The 17,334-nt window shown below is 57.4% G+C and overlaps 2 protein-coding genes across 2 annotated transcripts; one reads left to right on the top strand and one right to left on the bottom strand.

The window, feature by feature from the left end:
* Positions 1–1,651: 1,651 nt before the first annotated feature.
* On the bottom strand, positions 1,652–16,655 carry SLC22A11 (solute carrier family 22 member 11). Its single transcript, XM_061407651.1, is given in 11 exon segments — positions 1,652–2,053; positions 3,142–3,251; positions 4,377–4,591; positions 7,537–7,649; positions 9,585–9,708; positions 11,650–11,752; positions 11,755–11,817; positions 11,934–12,088; positions 14,663–14,766; positions 16,207–16,331; positions 16,334–16,655. Coding segments are annotated over 11 exon segments (1,491 nt in total). The 5' UTR covers positions 16,599–16,655; the 3' UTR covers positions 1,652–1,939.
* Positions 4,583–7,734, top strand: LOC133241397 (uncharacterized). Its single transcript, XM_061406827.1, has 2 exons — positions 4,583–6,080; positions 6,652–7,734. Exon 1 carries the CDS (start codon positions 4,880–4,882, stop codon positions 5,834–5,836), a length of 957 nt encoding a protein of 318 aa, XP_061262811.1. The 5' UTR covers positions 4,583–4,879; the 3' UTR covers positions 5,837–6,080; positions 6,652–7,734.
* Positions 16,656–17,334: the final 679 nt, after the last annotated feature.

Below are 17,334 nucleotides of genomic sequence, written 5' to 3'. Positions count from 1 at the left end.
GATACATCATTAAAAATTTTTTTTCATCCAGCTCAAAATATTTTCTAACTCCCTCTGTGATTTCTTCCCTGACCCATGAGTTATTTAGAAGTGGGCTTTTCAGTTTGAATGAGTTTTCTAGATGTCTCTGTCACTGATTTCTAGTTTAATTCCATGATGATCCAAGAACACATTTTGTGTGATTTGACTCCTTTAAAATGTATTACATGCCAAGTAACGCTGGGAATCCACAGGGGCCTGTTGGCGGGGAAGTACGATCTTTATTACGAGCCACCAGAGGGATTTAAGCAGACAGGGAATTTGATCTGCCTCAGGTCTGATGTGCATCAGCTGTGAAAGAGGGGAAATGGGATGCCTGGGATGGGGAACCTGGGGCCTGAAGTTTCTCTGAGTTGCCCCTGAAGAGTGGGGAGTCCCCTAAAGGGTCTGGATCTCCAGGGAGGGGTGGGACTTTATGACAGTGCTGTGGATATCAGAGCATGGAGAGGTGCAGCTGAGGACCAGGAGCCTGGTGTTCTGAAAAGAGCCCTGGACTGGAGTCAAGCCGGGGTTCAGCTGTGTGTCTCTGGGCATGTCACTCTGCCTCTCTGGGCTTTCGTTTCCTCACCTCTAAAAGAGGTGGTCAGCCTCAATGATCCCACTGTTTTAACAGCCTGAGCTGTTGCTTGCATAGGGAGGGTCTGCGTAAATGAGGACACGGTGACTCCTCAAGACGGACGCACAGAAGGCTGGCCCTGCAGCATGAGGCCTACAATTAAGGCCTGATGTTCTGTGCTGCCTTGATATCTGGTGGAACCTGGAGGGATTCGGGGGCTTAACTCAGGTCCCACTCTGCTTCTGCAGGTAAGGTCCCCGGCCAGCAACACTTACAGGGGTTGGGGAGAGGCCAGCACAGCTCCTGTCACCCCTCAGCAATGGGGATCGGTTCCTTGCCAATTTGGGGAATGACTCAAACAAGGCAGTCCCACGCTCCTGTGGAACCAGGCATTGCCCCCACCCCACCCTGCCTCCAGCCTTTGGTAAGTCTCTCTGCCCCTGTGCAACCCTTGTGACCCTGCACGGTTGTCGACCTCCCAGGGCTGTGAGTACGTGTGAATAATAAACTGCGTCCCTCCATCTGTGCAGTGTTTGGTTGGCCCTTCCCTGTAACGACGGGACCAAAGGGCAGGAGGCCTCCCTCACCAGCGGGGTTAACAGAAGGTGACTGAACAGCCGCTTGCTCAGAGTGAAGCCAGCCTCTCTTAGGGTAAGTGGCTGGGTTTGGACAGCCTGGGCTGGGTTTCAGCTCCATGTGCCTGCTCTGCTGGTGCCCAAGGCAGGGCACACCTGGACACCTATACCTGCCTCCTCTGCTGGTGCCCAGGGCAGGGCACACCGGAATGCCTGTTCCTGACAGCTCCGGTAGCAGCTTCTATCTATTGGACTCTGGTCTGTGCTAAGAGCCACTAACTTTTTGGGGAGGCAGTTTCCTTGAGCCCTGTTTAACTGATGTGGCCGTGTGAGTAGCAAGGGGAAGGCTGGAATCCAGGTTGGTCTGGATTCCCTACGATCTACTTTGGAAGCTGGGAGGTGAGAACCCGCAGCACCAGATTCTGAGAAGTGAGGAGAAGGGGATGGCTGAGTGAAGGTGTGAAGACAAGACCCTGGCGGGGAAGGGAGAGGACCCATCATGTTAACGAAGAGGACCTGGGACATCCAGGCCGGGCGTGTCCGTCTGCCGGGGGCTCCTGCAGGGCTGAGGTGGGTGGGAAGTCTGGCAGGGCTGGGAGAGCAGAAGAAAGGGGTGATTCTGCTTTCAGCCTCAGCAGACAGCCATGCTGCTCGCTCAGCCATGCCAAACCCTCGAGGCTGCCCAAATCACTTCTGCTTTCTGATCACAGACGAGGCGATTCCCTCCGGAGGGGATCTTTGGCCCGTGGGACTCCTGCAGGCTGAATTTCTAGAACCAGGTGCTTTCTGTAATGACCACCTCTTGCTGGCCTCCCCTGGCTGCTGCTGACCTCCTAGAATAACAAAAAAGGAGAGGGGGTGGTATGTGGTGATGGCTCCAGGTCTGCGGTTTGGAGGGCAGAAATGGGGGTCAAGTCTTACGGGAATGTAAGCTCTACAAGATTAGGGTTTTATTTACAGCTGTTGCCAAAAGCATGGGACAGTGCCTGAAATGCAGTAGATACGGAACAAAAATGAATTAAGTGAAAGAATAAATTAGGTCTTGGCTTCTCTGCCTCTTGGCTGGGTGTCCTTAGGCAAATTGCATAACCTCTCTGTGTCCCCATTTTCTTGATGGTGAAATTGGACAGAACAGTACCTCATAGGCTTGTTGCATGGATCAAATCAGGTGCTGTATTAAAACAATAAGGGCCCACTAAGCCCCTGCTGTTATTATTACTACTATCATGATCTTGGCTCCTGTTCAGTGAGGAAGGCTCCCCACGAACCCTATCACCCCAGACACAGCAGCCACACTTACTGAGCATGAGCTGCAGGCTTTCATATAATTATCCACTTAAACCCAAATACAACTCTCTGAGTACACTGTTTTGGTGTTTTTTTTTCAAACACCCATTGTACCAGGACGAAGTGGAAACCTAGAGCTGATTCTGGCTATAAAAGGAAGTTGAGGAACGTCCCTTCATTCCTATTCTCGGCACCTGATAGTCTATCTGGACCTGGGCTTCTTTGCAGGAAGCCTTAAGGAGGAGAGTTGAGGCTCTTCTGTGTCAGTTTGATAAGAGAGGGATGGCGCTTGCCCATGTGGCCAGGGATTCCATCTTGGGCAGTCTGGCTGGAGAGCTGGGCTCTGGACCACTACGTTTTCCTGCCTAAGGTACAATCACCTTCAACCTGTGAGGCCTCAAATAAATCACTTCCTCTCTCTGAGCCTCTTGTAAACAGGGAGAGCAGTAGTATCTTTCTGGCAGGGTTGTTGTCAAGATTAAACAGTTTCAGAAACACACTGCCTTCAGTGTGACATGGGGGAACTGACAAGCTCGAGCTGCGGGAGTCGTCGCTGTGACCACCCGGCCCGGTTCCTACCCCTCTCTGCACAGGACTCCTCCCAACCCTTGAACTCTCCTGTCCCCGGGCTGGGGTGGACCGGCCCTCGCGGGGGTGTGCCTTCCACAGCTGCAGCCCAGCCTACCGCAGTGAAGTTGGGAAGAGTTCCGGCTTGTAAATCATGATGCAGGTTAAGCTGAGGCCAAAACACCCCTTTCCCAGCACAGCAAAGACCACACGCAGGGTCTGCAGGTCTAAGGCAGAGCAAGGAGTGAGTTGGGGTCTGTCGGGAGGGTCCCTGGGAGCCTGGAGCAGAGGGCCTGGGTTCTTCCACAGGGCTCCCTTGAGCTGAGAGCAGGCAGGTCCCAGGCGGTGTGCCCCAGGGCCAGGCTGCCCTGGGCTGGGAGCGGGGGCGTGTGTGGCCAGGGGATGTGGCTTGAGATGTCATGGTGGGGGGTGGGCGGGGGTTGGTGCAGGGCCAGAACCCAGCCAGCTCTGGGGTGGGTGAGCCTGAGTGGGTGGCACTCGAGGGGAAGCCGCGACAGGGCTCCTGCGGCCCTGAGGGTGCCTCTTCCCTTGAAAGAGACGGTCAGGCCGGGCCCAGGCCCACAGCAGCGCCCCCGGGCCACCCAGCGACCCAGAAGCTTGCCCACAGTGCCTCAGCCTGCCCGTGGGGACCCTGCTTCTGCGAGGAGCCTCAGCGGGAAGTCGAGGTGAGGTCGCACTCCCGCGGGGGGCCTGGGCCCGGCTCCCCTTCCCGTAAGTCGTCCTTGTAGGAAGAGTCTTAGAAACTGTCAAGAGCGCTTAGAACTGTCTCAGAAGCTTTCCTTGGGGCGCGGGTCTCACTCAGAGCTTGAGCTCACAGTTGGGCCTCCATCCTCACACTAACCACCTCCCGCCCCAGCTTGGCAGCCACTGGGGGACACCTGTCCCTGCCCCTCCCCGTCACCCACCTTAAACAGTAAATCGAGACCCAAAGAGGGTTTCTGGGGCCTCAAAGCGTCTGTGGGGAAGGAGGGGGCTGGGCACCCTCCCCACCTCCCCAGCGCTCTGTGAAGCACACCTGGCTTCTCGAACACGAGGAAACACCGCTCAATGCTTCTCCTCCTCACCTGGGGCCCCGCTCGGCCTCCCATACCCGTCCCCCCTCCGCAGACTCGGCCTCCTGCTTCAAGTCCTGTCCAGGCCTGGCTCCGTCCCTCACCGCTGTGGGATCTCGAGCACCGGGCTTCACCTCTCTGAACCTCAGCATCACAGGGAAATGGGTGGGGGGTGGGTGGAGCTGTGGCAGTCAGGGTCTTGGGGGGAGCGGGGTGGGTGGGGAGGAGGCCGGCAGCCCCTCGGTCCCTCAGCCCCCAGCTCCGCTGCCCTGATCGCACCTTGCGGGACCAGTGTGTTGGCCAAGACGGCGAGGCCGGCCCCAGCCAGGGAGCCAGCCAGGGTCGTGCGGCGGCTGAAGAACCTGAGCAGGAAGGTGTTGATGGCCCGGGCCAGGAGGTCCACGGCTCCAAAGAGGACCTGAGGGAGGAAGATGTTGCTCCCCAGGTTCTGCAGGTCGAGGACTATCCCGTAGTATGAGACGGTGAGGAAGAAGCTGTGGGGGGCATCCAGAGTCAGGCCCCTGCCCCAAGGAGGAGCGGGCACCCCTGGGGGGCATCCAGAGTCAGGCCCCTGCCCCAAGGAGGAGCGGGCACCCCTGGGGGGCATCCAGAGTCAGGTCTCTGCCCCAGGGAGGAGTGGGCACCCCTGGGGGGCGTCCAGAGTCAGGCCCCTGCCCTGGGGAGGAGCAGGTGCCCTGGGGAGGAGCGGGCACCACTGGGGGGCATCCAGAGTCAGGCCCCTGCCCCGTGGAGGAGGGCTCACCCTGGGATCATCTGCCCACATGGGGTCTGTGCCAGAAGAAACGTCAGCCCAGCCCCTGGGCAGCCTGCAGGATCATCTCCCCGGGGTCAGGCTGTCCCAGGAAAGGGTGGGGAGGACAGTAGCCCATCCAGTCCAAGTGTGGGCCTTGGTGTCAGCCACGGCGGGCTGCGCGTCGCCTCTCAACCTCCTGTCCACCAACCAACCAGCAGGAAGACGTGACCCTCTCTGGGCAGACAGGGCAGTGAGTCAAGCTGACCTGCCTCTCTGTCAGGTTCTAGTGGATTTCCCTGGTGGCTCAGATGGTAAAGAATCTGCCTGTGATGCAGGAGACCTGGGTTTGATCCCTGGGTTGGGAAGAACCCCTGGAGAAGGGAATGGCAACCCACTCCGGTGTTCTGGCCTGGCGAATCCCATGGACAGAGGAGCCTGGTGGGCTACCCTGGTGGGGTCCCAAAGAGTCGGACACGACCGAGCGACTAACACACATACACTGCCCTCTGGCTCTGCTTCCTATATCCGGTCGTGGCCAGAAACCTGCTCTACTGGCCAGGAACCTGGGCAAGTCTCTGTCTGCCCTCACTGGCTGCCAGTTTCTTTGTCTCGAAACATGGGGTTAATAACAGAAAGGGGTCTCAGTGGAAGATGCTGGGCTGTCCACTTCAGGATAGAAAGTCTTATTTTTGCAGCTCTTGGGAGTGCTATGCCCCAGCTGGGCAGAGCATCCCATGGCTGGTCTACGCCGGCCAGAGGGATGACTCGGAAGGGCCGCCCCAGCTCCCAGGTCCCCAGGCTGGGGCCTGGCTGTGACAGCACCTGTCCCCTGTCCCTGCTGCTTCCTGCCCTCCCTGCCCCCACTCCCCTCCACAGGAGGCGACCCCTGGAGCTCTCTCCATCAACTTCATGCTCCCAGACCTCCATCTCAGAGTCTGCCACCCAGAGGGTGTCCCCTGCCCCTACTCAGGAGGGTGGCTTCTGAGTAGCTGAATGTCGTTATTGTTTAGCTGCTAAGTTGTGTCCACCTCTCCGCCAGGATCCTCTGTCCATGGGATTCTCCAGGCAAGAATCCTGCAATGGGTTGCCTTCTCCAGGGGATCTTCCCAGCCCAGGAATGGAACCCATATCTCCTAGATCGGCAGGTGGATTCTTTACCGCTGAGCCACCTCAGTAGCTGAATTTCTGCCCCTTGGAGATTGACTCTGGCTCCACAAGCGGCCATGCAGGTAAATAATTCTTGACCACTTTTCCAATCCACCCCACCCCGCTCTTCACCTGGACAGTCCCCAGCCCTCCCCTTCAGCAGCGCCTGATTGCTGCCCCCAAGAGGCTTCATTCAGGTGCCACCAGGCTAACAGCTGCAGAGAAAAGCTGCAATTCCTGCAGAAACAGGTGCTTCCTGAAGCTTGTGAACGAGACTGGGAGAAAAGCTGGGCTGACTTGCGGGCACAAGCACCTAGAGTCTTAGCCAGTAATAACTGGGTTAACAGTCAAAGCCAAGAAAACCCAGGAGGGTGGCCGCCTCACAGTCTGTGATTTGAATGACAAAGGGTGCAGAGCAGCCCCTGGGAGAACTGAGGAAGCCTTGATGGCTTTTGAAAGAACAGCCCTGGACACTCACTGGCCCCCGGGCACTCCTTCTAATTTATCATCAGAAAAAGAAAAGCAAAAAATACAGAGAGAGGCATTTGATGCATTCTTTGCTCTAAGATGCAGCACATATTTGCCATTATAACCCACATGTGCTAAAATATAGCATAAAATTAATGTTTTCCTAATTTTGAGTTTTATTTCCAGATCGAGTCCCAATCAAACCTGACCCTCGCTTTTTGATCCGCTCTTCAGGAAGTCGCTTAAACTGACTTTGTCTTAAGGAGTCTTTGCCTGGTCCCAGGTGGAAAAGACCCTGATGCTGGGAAAGATTGAGGGCAGGAGGAGAAGGAGGCGACAGAGGATGAGCTGGTTGGATGGCATCATTGACTTAACGGACGTGGGTTTGAGCAAACTCTGAGAGATGGTGAAGGACAGGGAGGCCTGGCGAGCTGCAGTCCATGGGGTCACAAAGAGTCGGACTCGGCTGAGCAACTGAACAGCACTAACAACAAAGGCCGCCCTGGGGGACAGGGCCTCCTTGGGCGGGGAGTCCACGCTCACTGCGGGGCCGGAGGGTCTAGTGGGGAGCTCAGCCAGGGTTCAGATGCCCACTCTGTCATCTCGGGCACGTGTCTTTCCTCCCCTGGCCCCTCTTTCCCATCTCTAAAGTGGGATATAAATGAACTCATCTCATGGGATGGCTCAGAGGGGGCCGTGTGTGGCGGGAACGTGGTCGCTTCCACACCCCAGGAGTCCAGCTGTCAGGGTGAGTCTGGTGCTGACTTTCCAGCTCCTGCTGGTCCCTTGGCTCTGGGGACATCACGGCTCTGCCCTTGCCCTGGGCTTCAGTCTGACCCGGCCCCCGGCCCAGGACCATATCCCAGCCCTGCTCTCTGGCTGACTTTCTGCACAAGCCAGCCTCCTGACCACATCTGTGCGTACTCCGTCTCCCCCACCTATCAGGCTCCTGACCCCTGGGGGAGCTGCCTGTCCAAGCCAGGGATGTACCCCATGAGGCTGTAGGGGCTGTTTCCCCCTGAATACTGCCCCCCAAGCCCTGTACTGGGAAGGGTACACAGGACGGCATACTTCACCACCAACAGGTTGCAGGTTCTCCAGCGGAGCACGGGCAGGCGGAACAGGTCCAGCACTGACTGGCGGGACTTCGCAGAGGCCACCTCCTGCATGCTGGACATCAGTACCTCTGGGGGCAACGGGGCAGTGAACGCTGGGACCATGGCCCTGCCCCACTCCCATGCCAGACATGGTGTCCAGGTGGGCAGAGGGTTGGGGAGAGCCTGGCCTTGGGCCCTGGAGATGGAGAGCCCTGGGGGTGGGTGGGGCTGAGGGCAGAAAGGCTGCTCTTTGGCCCGGCCTGAGCTCTCTTCTGCAGACCCAGTTCCCCTCTAGGAGCCAAGGCATGGTCTTGTGTCCCGTCTCTGGCTGCTAAGCTGCCTGCTGCAGGGAGCCCTTGGCAGTTACCCCGAGAGGCCCTGCCATCCCTCTTCATTCCTCTTGGCTGGCTTCAGGGCACAGCTGCCCAGTCACACTGGCTCCGTACTGCATCCCAAGTGCCCATCCAGTCTACACCTGCGCCCGGGCCCTGCCTGCCCCTGCTCAGCTCAGTCCTGGCCAGCTCTAGCTCACCTCCTCCTGGAAGCCTTTTCCGATCCTTCTGCCCTCAACTCTGAGTCCTCTTGTCTCTGTCCGCACATCCTCTCACATCTACTTCCTTGAAATAGCTACCTTCAGACAAGCACATCCCATTTCTCCAAATATATTGAAGAGCCTTATGAGGTAAGTGGGCAATATATGTGGGTTAAGGCGGTGACTAATAGATGTGGTGATGTGGGTGCGTGGTTGTTGTTGGTGGTTGTTTTGTTGCTAATGGTGGCTGTGCTGTTGATGGTGGCTGTGGTGGAGCTGGGGCTAGTAATGACGGTGACGCTGACTGTCTTGGTGGTGTGGGTACTGATGGTGGTGTTGATGGTATTGGTGGTGCGGATGATCATAAAGATGAAGTTGATGGTGATGGCATTGCTGGTAGAGGCGATGGTGGTGGGAATAGTGATCATGGGTGTATGGAGAGTGTAGTGGTGTTGATATTAGTGGTGTTATTATTGTTGGTGGTGGTGGTAATGACAGTGGTATTTGTGTAGAAACGATGGTAGTAGTGGTGACTGTGGGTGTGGCGGAGGTGGGAACGGTGGTGATAATGGAGATGTGATGGAGGTGTGGTAGTAATGGCAGTGGTGCTGACAGTGGCGGTGCTGACTGTGGTTATGAGGGTGGTGATGACAGTGGGGATGGGGATGGTGATATGGACAATGGTGGCGACGGACGTGGTAATCATGGTGATGGTGGTGATGGTCGTGGTGGTGGGGGGGATGGTGATGGTGGTGGGGATGGTGATGGTGGTGGTGATGGTGGGGATGGAGGTGGTAATCATGGTGATGATGGTGATGGTCGTGGTGGTGGTGGGGATGGTGATGGTGGTGGGGATAGTGGTGGTGATGGTGATGGTGGTAGAGACAGTGATGGTGGTAGGGAAGGTGATGGTGGTGGTGATGGTGGTGGGGATGGTGGTGGGGATGGTGATGGTGATCGTGATGGTGGGGATGGTGGTGGTGGTGGGGATGGTGGTGGTGGTGGGGATGGTGATGGTGATGGTGGGGATGGAGGTGGCAATCATGGTGATGATGGTGATGGTGGTGGGGATAGTGGTGGTGATGGTGATGGTGGTGGGGATGGTGATGGTGGTGGGGATGGTGATGGTGGTGGTGATGGCAGTGGTGGTGGGGATGGGGATGGTGGTGGGGATGGTGGTGGGGATGGTGGTGAGGATGGTGGTGTGGTGGTGGGGATGGTGATGATGGTGGGGATGGTGATGGTGGGGACAGTGATGGTAGGTTTGATGGTGATAATTACGGGGATAATGGTAATGATGATGCCAGAGATGGCTGAGATCATGAAGGTGATGATAGTGATGTTGATGATGGTGTTTTAATGTATGAGTCTGTTGATGGGGGTGGTGCTGGAGTGGATACGGGTGATGTTAGTGATAGTTTAGATAAAACACCAGTAGAGGTCCTTTCCTGGGTCATATCTCACACTCTGGGTCACAAACAGCATCTCACCTCTGTGGTCAGTGTCTTCCGGGCTTCCTTGTGGCCATTTATCTTGGCCACCTTTTTGAGTTCCTGAAGCGCTTGATCTGGTTTGCCTACGATAACATGCCATTGGGCGGATTCTGGCAGCCGCCTGTTAAAGAAGCAGGTGCTTGACTGGGTCTTTGCTTTCTTTGCTCAGACTGGTGACCAGGTGCCCAGGTCAGGTGTGGAGGGGGGTGGTGGGCAGCAGACCCTCTGGCTACAACAGGAGTGGGGAGAAGGCCACTGCTTCTTCCTCTGCCCTTCTAATGCTGAGCTGGGAAGTCCCTGATGGTCGCAGAATAAGGATGAGTCCCAACGCCTGGCCACCCTCTCCACCAGCCCCCACTCCCTGCCACCCCATCTGGCTTCCCTGCTGCCAGGAGCCTGCCCGCCCAAGCCCCACATTCAGCGAGTGCCCAGGTTGACTGGATATGGGGTGAATCTGGGGCCATTTTTATGACAGAAAGCTTGCATCATGCTGAATTAAAACACACACACACACACACACACATTTAAACATCCCCAGCCAGAACCGAGAAGGCAATGGCAACCCACCAGTACTCTTGCCTGGAAAATCCCACGGGCAGAGGAGCCTGGTAGGCTGCAGTCCATGGGGTCGCTAAGAGTTGGACACAACTGAGCGACTTCACTTTCATGTTTCACTTTTCACTTTCATGCATTGGAGAAGGAAATGGCAACCCTCTCCAGTGTTCTTGCCCGGAGAATCCCAGGGACGGGGAGGCTGGTGGGCTGCCGTCTCTGGGGTCGCACAGAGTCAGACACGACTGAAGTGACTTAGCAGCAGCCAGAACCAAGTGGTTTTATAAAAGTAGTCAGCTTCTTTCCAGCCTCAGGGGCAGATGGACAGGGAGAAGTATCTCCCTGGTAAAAGGGTCCAGAGTTTTCCCGGCCCACAGGAACTCAGCTGGGTTCAGGGGGAAGCTAAGAAGAATTTCTGGAGGCAGTATGTCACGGTTAGAAGAGCCAGCCCACCTGGGATACAAATCCTGCCTCTGGCACAAAACAGTGGTGTGGCTTTGGGCAAGCCACTGAACCTCCGTGGGCCTCAGTCCCTCATCTGAAAGTAGCAGTAATAACATCTCCCTTCCTCATTAGAAGAAGTGTTGATGGACCTCCATCATGGTCCAGTGGTTAAGACTCTGCTTTTCCACTGTAAGGGGTGCGGGTTCAATCCTCGGTCAGGGAACTAATATCCTCCCTCCAAAATAAAAACAAACAAATAAAATGGTTTAAATGACACATTAAAAAAAGCAGTGTTGATGCACATCTGGTGTTACAAAGAGCGCCTGGGATGCACCCAGTCAGTGTGACCAGGGTGGCTTAATCAGTGTAACTATGGAATGGTCTTCCTCCTTTCTTCCTGGTCCTGTTGATACAATAAATCTCCACATTGTCAGCGACTTCTGGTCTATTGTATTTTCCGATGGATCCCCAGTGCCTAAAGCCAAGTCTAGCACAGAGCAGGAGCACAATAAACACTTGAGAATGAATGAATGCGTCCTTATCCTTCTCTACCTGCCCACAGCAGACCAGCTTGGCTCTGGCCCATTGGCACAAGAGAACTTACAAGGACAGGAATTTGTGATTATTTCCCTGTATCTCTTCCTCCAGTCCCCACCCAAGCAGGTATTTTCAGACCTCAGAGATTTTCGAAGCGTCAGAAATAGAAATGATAATATCTTTCCATATCCGATGCCTGACTTGGATGCCCGCAAGCTGGGCAAGTGGTGTGAAGCAGTGAGGCTGGTGGGTGTGGGGGAGCTGGTGCCAATGTGAGTGAAGGATGGAGCCCTCAGCCTTGGGCCAGTGGGCTGGGCTGGAGGGAGCCTCAGAGCCCTGGCTGAAATGCGCACCCTGGAACTCTGAGCCCCCAAGACGTCTGTCCCCAGTGGGGTCTGCTCACATTGCTCTCTTCCAGGGTCTCAGCATCTTGGGAGCCATGGCCAGCCAGAGAGGTAGGGGTGAGGGACCCCCTCTTGGATTCCCCTCCTGTTTCTCCCCAAGGGAAAAGGCCCCACACTGTACTGACCAGGATATCAGGAAGATGACAAAGAAAGGCACCGACATGGCCAGCTGGAGGGTTCGCCAGTCCCGCAGGGTGAAGGCCAGGCCGCCCACGGCCATCTGGCCAATGCGTAGGTGGACCCCAGGATCGCCATGGTGACGGCCCTTGTGCTGGTTGTGGTCCACTCCACCACTGAAGGACGGCACAGACACGCAGGTGAGGGCCCTGTGCGCTGGGGCCTCAGGCCCCCTCTTCCCCATGCACCCCATCCCCACACCGTGGCTGGGGCCGGCGATCGAGAGACTCACTGAGCATCGCGGAGGTCAGGAGGATGCTGGACAACCCCAGAGCGCTCAGAAACCGGAGGCCACAGTAGACGGGGAACCTGGGGGCAGCGATGGTGCTGATGCTGGTCACGGCCACCAGCACGCAGCACCTGCTCAGAACTGGCTTCCGCCCAAACCTGTTTTGGGGAGACAAGCATGGTGGGCACCTGGAGAGGGGCCTGGGGACTTGAGCACAGAAGCAAGGGCTTGCCGCTGGAAGGCCGAAGGGGCTCCTGCTGGAGCCTCCCCCAGGCGCAGGCAGGCAGCACCTCCTCAGATCTCCAGGGACCATGTTCAGAGTGCGCTTGTTATAAAAATGGCAGACGTCTTGCTCTCGTGGGGCGGTGTAGCCTCGTGGTCCAGAATAGACTGGCATTGGGTGTCTGGGTCTGAGCCCAGCTCTGCCCTTCCCAGGTGACCTTGGGCACCTGGCTCAGTGTCTGTGGGCCACAGTTTCTCTGTCTGTAAAATGCAGGCATTCATGATGAGATGCCGAACAAGGGGGCAGCATCGCAAGCGGCTTGGGGCCCGTGGCCTTGGGCGAGCCTGGTGACCCACCGGAGCCCACACGCTCGTGGTGCCGCTGCCGCCCCGAGGTCAGTTCAGCCCAAACCACGCAGGCATTGAGCTGAAGTCTGTGTCAGGCAGGGGCCTTTCCTGGTGGCTCAGCAGTAAAGAATCCGCCTGCCAAGGCAGGAGACGTAGGTTCGATCCCTGGGTCGGGAAGATCCCTTGGAGGAGGAAATGGCAACCCACTCCAGGATTCTTGCCTGGAGAATCCCATGGACAGAGGAGCCTGCTGGGCTACGGTCCATGGGGTCACAAAGAGCCGGACACGACTGAAGTGACTGAGCACGCACGCACGTATCGGTCAGACTGGAGAGACGTGGACCAACCTCAGTCTCGCCTGTCTGGGCAGTGCCCAGAAGCAGGAACACGTGCCCCAGATCTCGGGGTGAGACCAGGAGGCTGAAGCCTGGCACTGACCCCAGGCTCACCAGGCAGCCACAGACGGATTACGATGTGGCTCCCGGTGTGGGCGGCCCCTGGGGAAGGAGCGGTGGCTTCCGGGTGCCCGGTCCTCTGAGAGTGCAAACTGGAGCACCTCCTTCTCCGGTGTTCAGGCTCCCTGCCATGCTCAGGATACTGTAATATAAGGCCCATGAAGAGCCGCCACTGGCCCAGGCTCTGCATGTGACTAACTTATTTCATCATTGCAGCCCCACGGGCAGGTGGCAGGGTGCCCACTGACAGGAGGAAACCAGGGCACAGAGAAATAACACACCCACCTTCTAAGAAGCTGGGGCTCAGGATGCCCCAGAGCCCGAGCTGCCAGGCATAGCGGGGACACCGTTCGTGCCTTCAGCATATTATGGGCTATATGCTGTGTGCTGGGCACCAAGGATGCGACCCTAAGGCCCCTGCCTCCTTGGAGCTATGGTCTCGTGGGGACACACACAATCAATGAGCTAACGAGAGCCGGGCACCGGCAGAGACAGCCAGAAGCTGTGAGTAGACAGCAGCCAGGGCCGTGGGACCTATGGGCCTGAAGCTGGGAAGGCCTCTGCAAGGAGGAGACTGGAGCAGAGTGACCTGCACGCTGGACACAAAGGGGCTATGGGCAGAAACCTCTAGGTGAGGTGAGGCTGCCCGCTGCGGTGGGTGCTATGGGCTGGGCGGGAGCAGGGCTGCTCCAGGAGGGGCTGGCGAGGCCACCAGGGAGAAGCCAAGTGCTGAGCAGGGGTGGCGGGGTGGGTGGGGACTGTCCTCGGCGTGGGGGCCTTTGGAGAAGGAGCCCGGTGAGTGTGGAGGCTGAGGGAGAGAGCACGGGGCTGGCTCCTAGGGGGGCTGTCCTCCAGGATGGAGTCTGGTGGGCAGGGCTTGGGCTGGGTCGAGGTGGGGATTCAGAGGTTCAGCGGGGGGCCGTGGTAACTGTGAGGTCCATCCAAGTGGAGACTCCAGGTTGGCAGTTGGGTTTACAAGCGGAGGCGGTGCAACGTGGGCGTTTTCAGCACTGGACAGAGGCGCCCGGGGCAGGACCTGAGCACAGACTGAGGAAGGTTCCCAGAGAGGGTCCTGGGCGCTCCACCTCAGGAGGGGCGTGGAGGAGAGGGGAGGGGGCGCTCAGGGAGGGGCGAGAGCGGGGGTTCTCTTTCACTACACTTCACCTCGTTGTCGTTTAGTCGCTCAGTCATGTCCAACTCTTTTGCGACCCCATGGACTGTAGTCTGCCAGGCTCTTCTGTCCATGGGATCTTCCAGGCAAGAATACTGCAGTGGGTTGCCATTTCCTCCTCCAAGGGATCTTCCCGACCCAGGGATCAAACCTGTGTCCCCTGCCTTGGCAGGTGGATTCTTTACCGCTGAGCCACCAGGGAAGCCCTGGTTAAAAGAAAGAGGAGTCTGTCTCTCTCCAGAAAGCCATCAGCTCCCCGAGGGCAGGGACTGTGCAGTGTTTGGCACACAGTAGGTGCTCAGTAAAGTTTGGTGCAAAAGCTGAAGAGGGGAGTGAGTGTTCAGGGTAATTTCTCAGCTCAGCCCAGCATCAAGGTTCAGATGGCGGTTCTCAGCCCCCTGGGAACTTGGGACTCAGACTCCAGATGGGGGTGACTCTCTCCTAAGAAGCATGAACATCCACTGCACACTTACCTCTGTCCTCGCAATGCTCATTCTGTTTTGAAGGAGCTGGAGGACAGGAGAGGAGATACTCACCGGTGGGAGAGGAAGCCACAGACGATGCATCCCACCATGGCCCCAGCCATGTAGATGGACTGGCCTAGGGGCTTCAGGCCTTGGTGGTCACACACCAAGTCCCACTGGAAGAAGAGGAAGGTGTGTCAGCCTGGCTCAGAGGGTGTGGAATAGTGGGGTCAGGGTGGCAGAGGAAGGTCCAGAACCCCCAGAGGGGATCTGGCCTCCCCCAGTGGGGTCCCTAGAATCTTAAATTCAGACAACCATGGTGGAAGGGGTACGTGGGCAGCGGGCCTCAACCCCCTGCCTCCCGCTAATGATCAGCAGGGCAGGACATGTGGGACAGGGTTCTGGGTCTAACGGTGGGACAGGCCTCTCCTAGTGGACAGTGGTGGGCGGTGGTTAAACCACAAGGCTCAAATTCCGAGTCAGCTGGTGACTGACCAGCTGGTGACCCCAGCTGTGTTCCTGCACGTGGCTGAGCCCGTCTCCTCCGGGAACGGGGCTGTACGGCTGCCTCTCTTACAGGACGGTGAAGATGAGCACGTGTCACTGTGAATTTTTCCTGCCATCTGCTGGGGGCCAGGCAGCCATTGCCTGAACATCGCCCCCCCCCTCCAACCCAAAGTCAGCCCTTCCCTTCACCAAGGCCTGCCTGCCTCGCCCACGGCTCCGCCCCTGTTCCCACCTCTGTTGTCTGAACCACTGCAGGAAGAGCGCTCCCCCTCCACCCCTAAACACACACGCATGTGGCAGGGCATTCTCCACCCTGCAAAGTCACCCCTGAAAATGCAAATAAGATCATAGCGCTTCCTTGTTCCAAAGCCTCTGGTGACTTTTCTTTGCACTTAAGGATAAGCCAGCCTCCTTCCACATGCGCGCATCCATCTCCCGACCCCTTACCCTCTGTGCCGGGTACTGCTCTCTCAACACCCAGACACGCTCCCACCTCTGTCCTGACCCGTCTCTGCCCCAACCTGCACGTGATTGATTCCTTTGCTTATAATCCAGGTGTCGTCTCTCCTTTCCCTGCTTGCGGGAGCTGTTTCTCCCTTGCGCTCATTGATGACGCAGGGGCCTTGAGCCTCAAGGCAGGACAGAAAGTGAGGGAGATGTTCCGGCACCTGGATCCCTGGGTTGAATTGGAGTGTACTTTAGCTGTGTGTCCTGGGGCAAGTTACTTAACCTCTGTGGGCTTCTGTTTTGTCTCTTATTAAATGGGGTCACTCATAAGACCCACCTCAAAAGACTGCTGTGAAATAGTGACAACAGGGAAAGCATCAGAGCAGCGGCTGCCGCTTAAGGGCACAGGTGTGGGCTCTCTACTGTTATTCCTGGCTTAAAGGCTGACTGATTCTGAATTCTCCTGCAGTGTTCGCTCCCTGAAGTCTCCTGTAACCCTAGCCCCAGATGGGAATCCTGGCCATCCCAAGCCATCAGTAATTAAGTGTCAAGGGAGCACACATCATTTAACAGCGCTGATGGAGGCGTTCTAATCCTCTCAGTCGTTGGGAGGCTGGGAAGGGGGAAGAAATGGTGGGCTTGGTGGTGGGGGGGACCCTCACCTCAGTCACAATGGTGGAGGTGAAGGTGCTGTGGTCGTAGATCCAGCCGTCCACACACGGCTCCGTGTCGGCCTCGCTCCAGTTGGTGGCCGTGGCGTTGGGGTCCAGGAGCTGCCACTGTGGTGGCGGAAGCAGAGACACTGGTGGGGCCCACGGTTGGGGCCCGGCGGAATGGAGACAGGCAGGAGGGCCTCGGGGCTGAGGTTGGCAGGGGCCCCGGAGCCATTTTCCAGCAGGTGAGCCCAGCAGTGATGGCCTGGGACAGCGGCTGAAAAGTTCTCCACGACTAACTGGAAAGGCACCCAGACCGAGAAGAGGAAGAAGGTGAGGATCTGGAGGGCCTGGAAGAGCCCCACGCCCCCCGCCTGCTCCAAGAGCTCAGTGAACGCCATGGACAGAGCTGCAGCCCCCAGGGTGGGTCTCCTGGGAATCAGGGAGCCGGTGAGCACCTGGCCTGCTGCCCAGAACCACGGGCAGGCACAGGATGGCCAGACCTTCTACCTCCGCTCGCCGCTCGGCCCCACGGGGGTGGGCCAGCCGGTCCAGTCTGTCCTAAGATGCCCGAGAGACTTTGAAGAAACCCCTCCTCCTCCCCCTATTCCCAAGAATGACTGCTCGGATGCCCCTCTGGTCTGGAGTGGGGACAAAACTCACTGGGGCATCTGGGGCATCCAACACCGAGAGTGAAAGGTCAAGAAAATTAACAAAAAATGAGTCTGTGCTGCGATGTTACTGAATTACAGCTGCGGGAGAAACATCACGCAGGCTGTGGCTTCATTGCTCGGGTTAAAGTTAAATCCCAGAGAGGAATTCCAGGGGAGAAAGGTGGGCTCAGCCTCTAAGGAAGGCTTCGGCGTCTCCTTGCGGGCCATCCTTCAATCTAACTTTTTTTTCACTTGCTCTGGATCCTCGTTGCTCCGTGCAGGCTTTCTCTAGCTGCAGCGAGTGAGGACTGCTCTCCACTGCGCTGCGTGGGCTTCTCGTTGCGGTGGCTTCTCCTGCTGCGGAGCATGGGCTCCGGGTGCGTGGGCTTCAGTAGCTGCAGCACCCGGGCTCAGTAGTTGTGGTGTGTGGGCTCTCGGGCTGACGGGCTTCAGTCGCTGCAACGCACAGTCTTAGTGGAATCTT

Source organism: Bos javanicus, chromosome 29, assembly GCF_032452875.1.
Source record: "Bos javanicus breed banteng chromosome 29, ARS-OSU_banteng_1.0, whole genome shotgun sequence".
NCBI classification, from domain to species: Eukaryota; Metazoa; Chordata; class Mammalia; order Artiodactyla; family Bovidae; genus Bos; species Bos javanicus.
The sequence above is the reverse complement of the archived record's forward strand: the minus strand, read 5'-3'. Positions and strand labels throughout refer to the sequence as shown.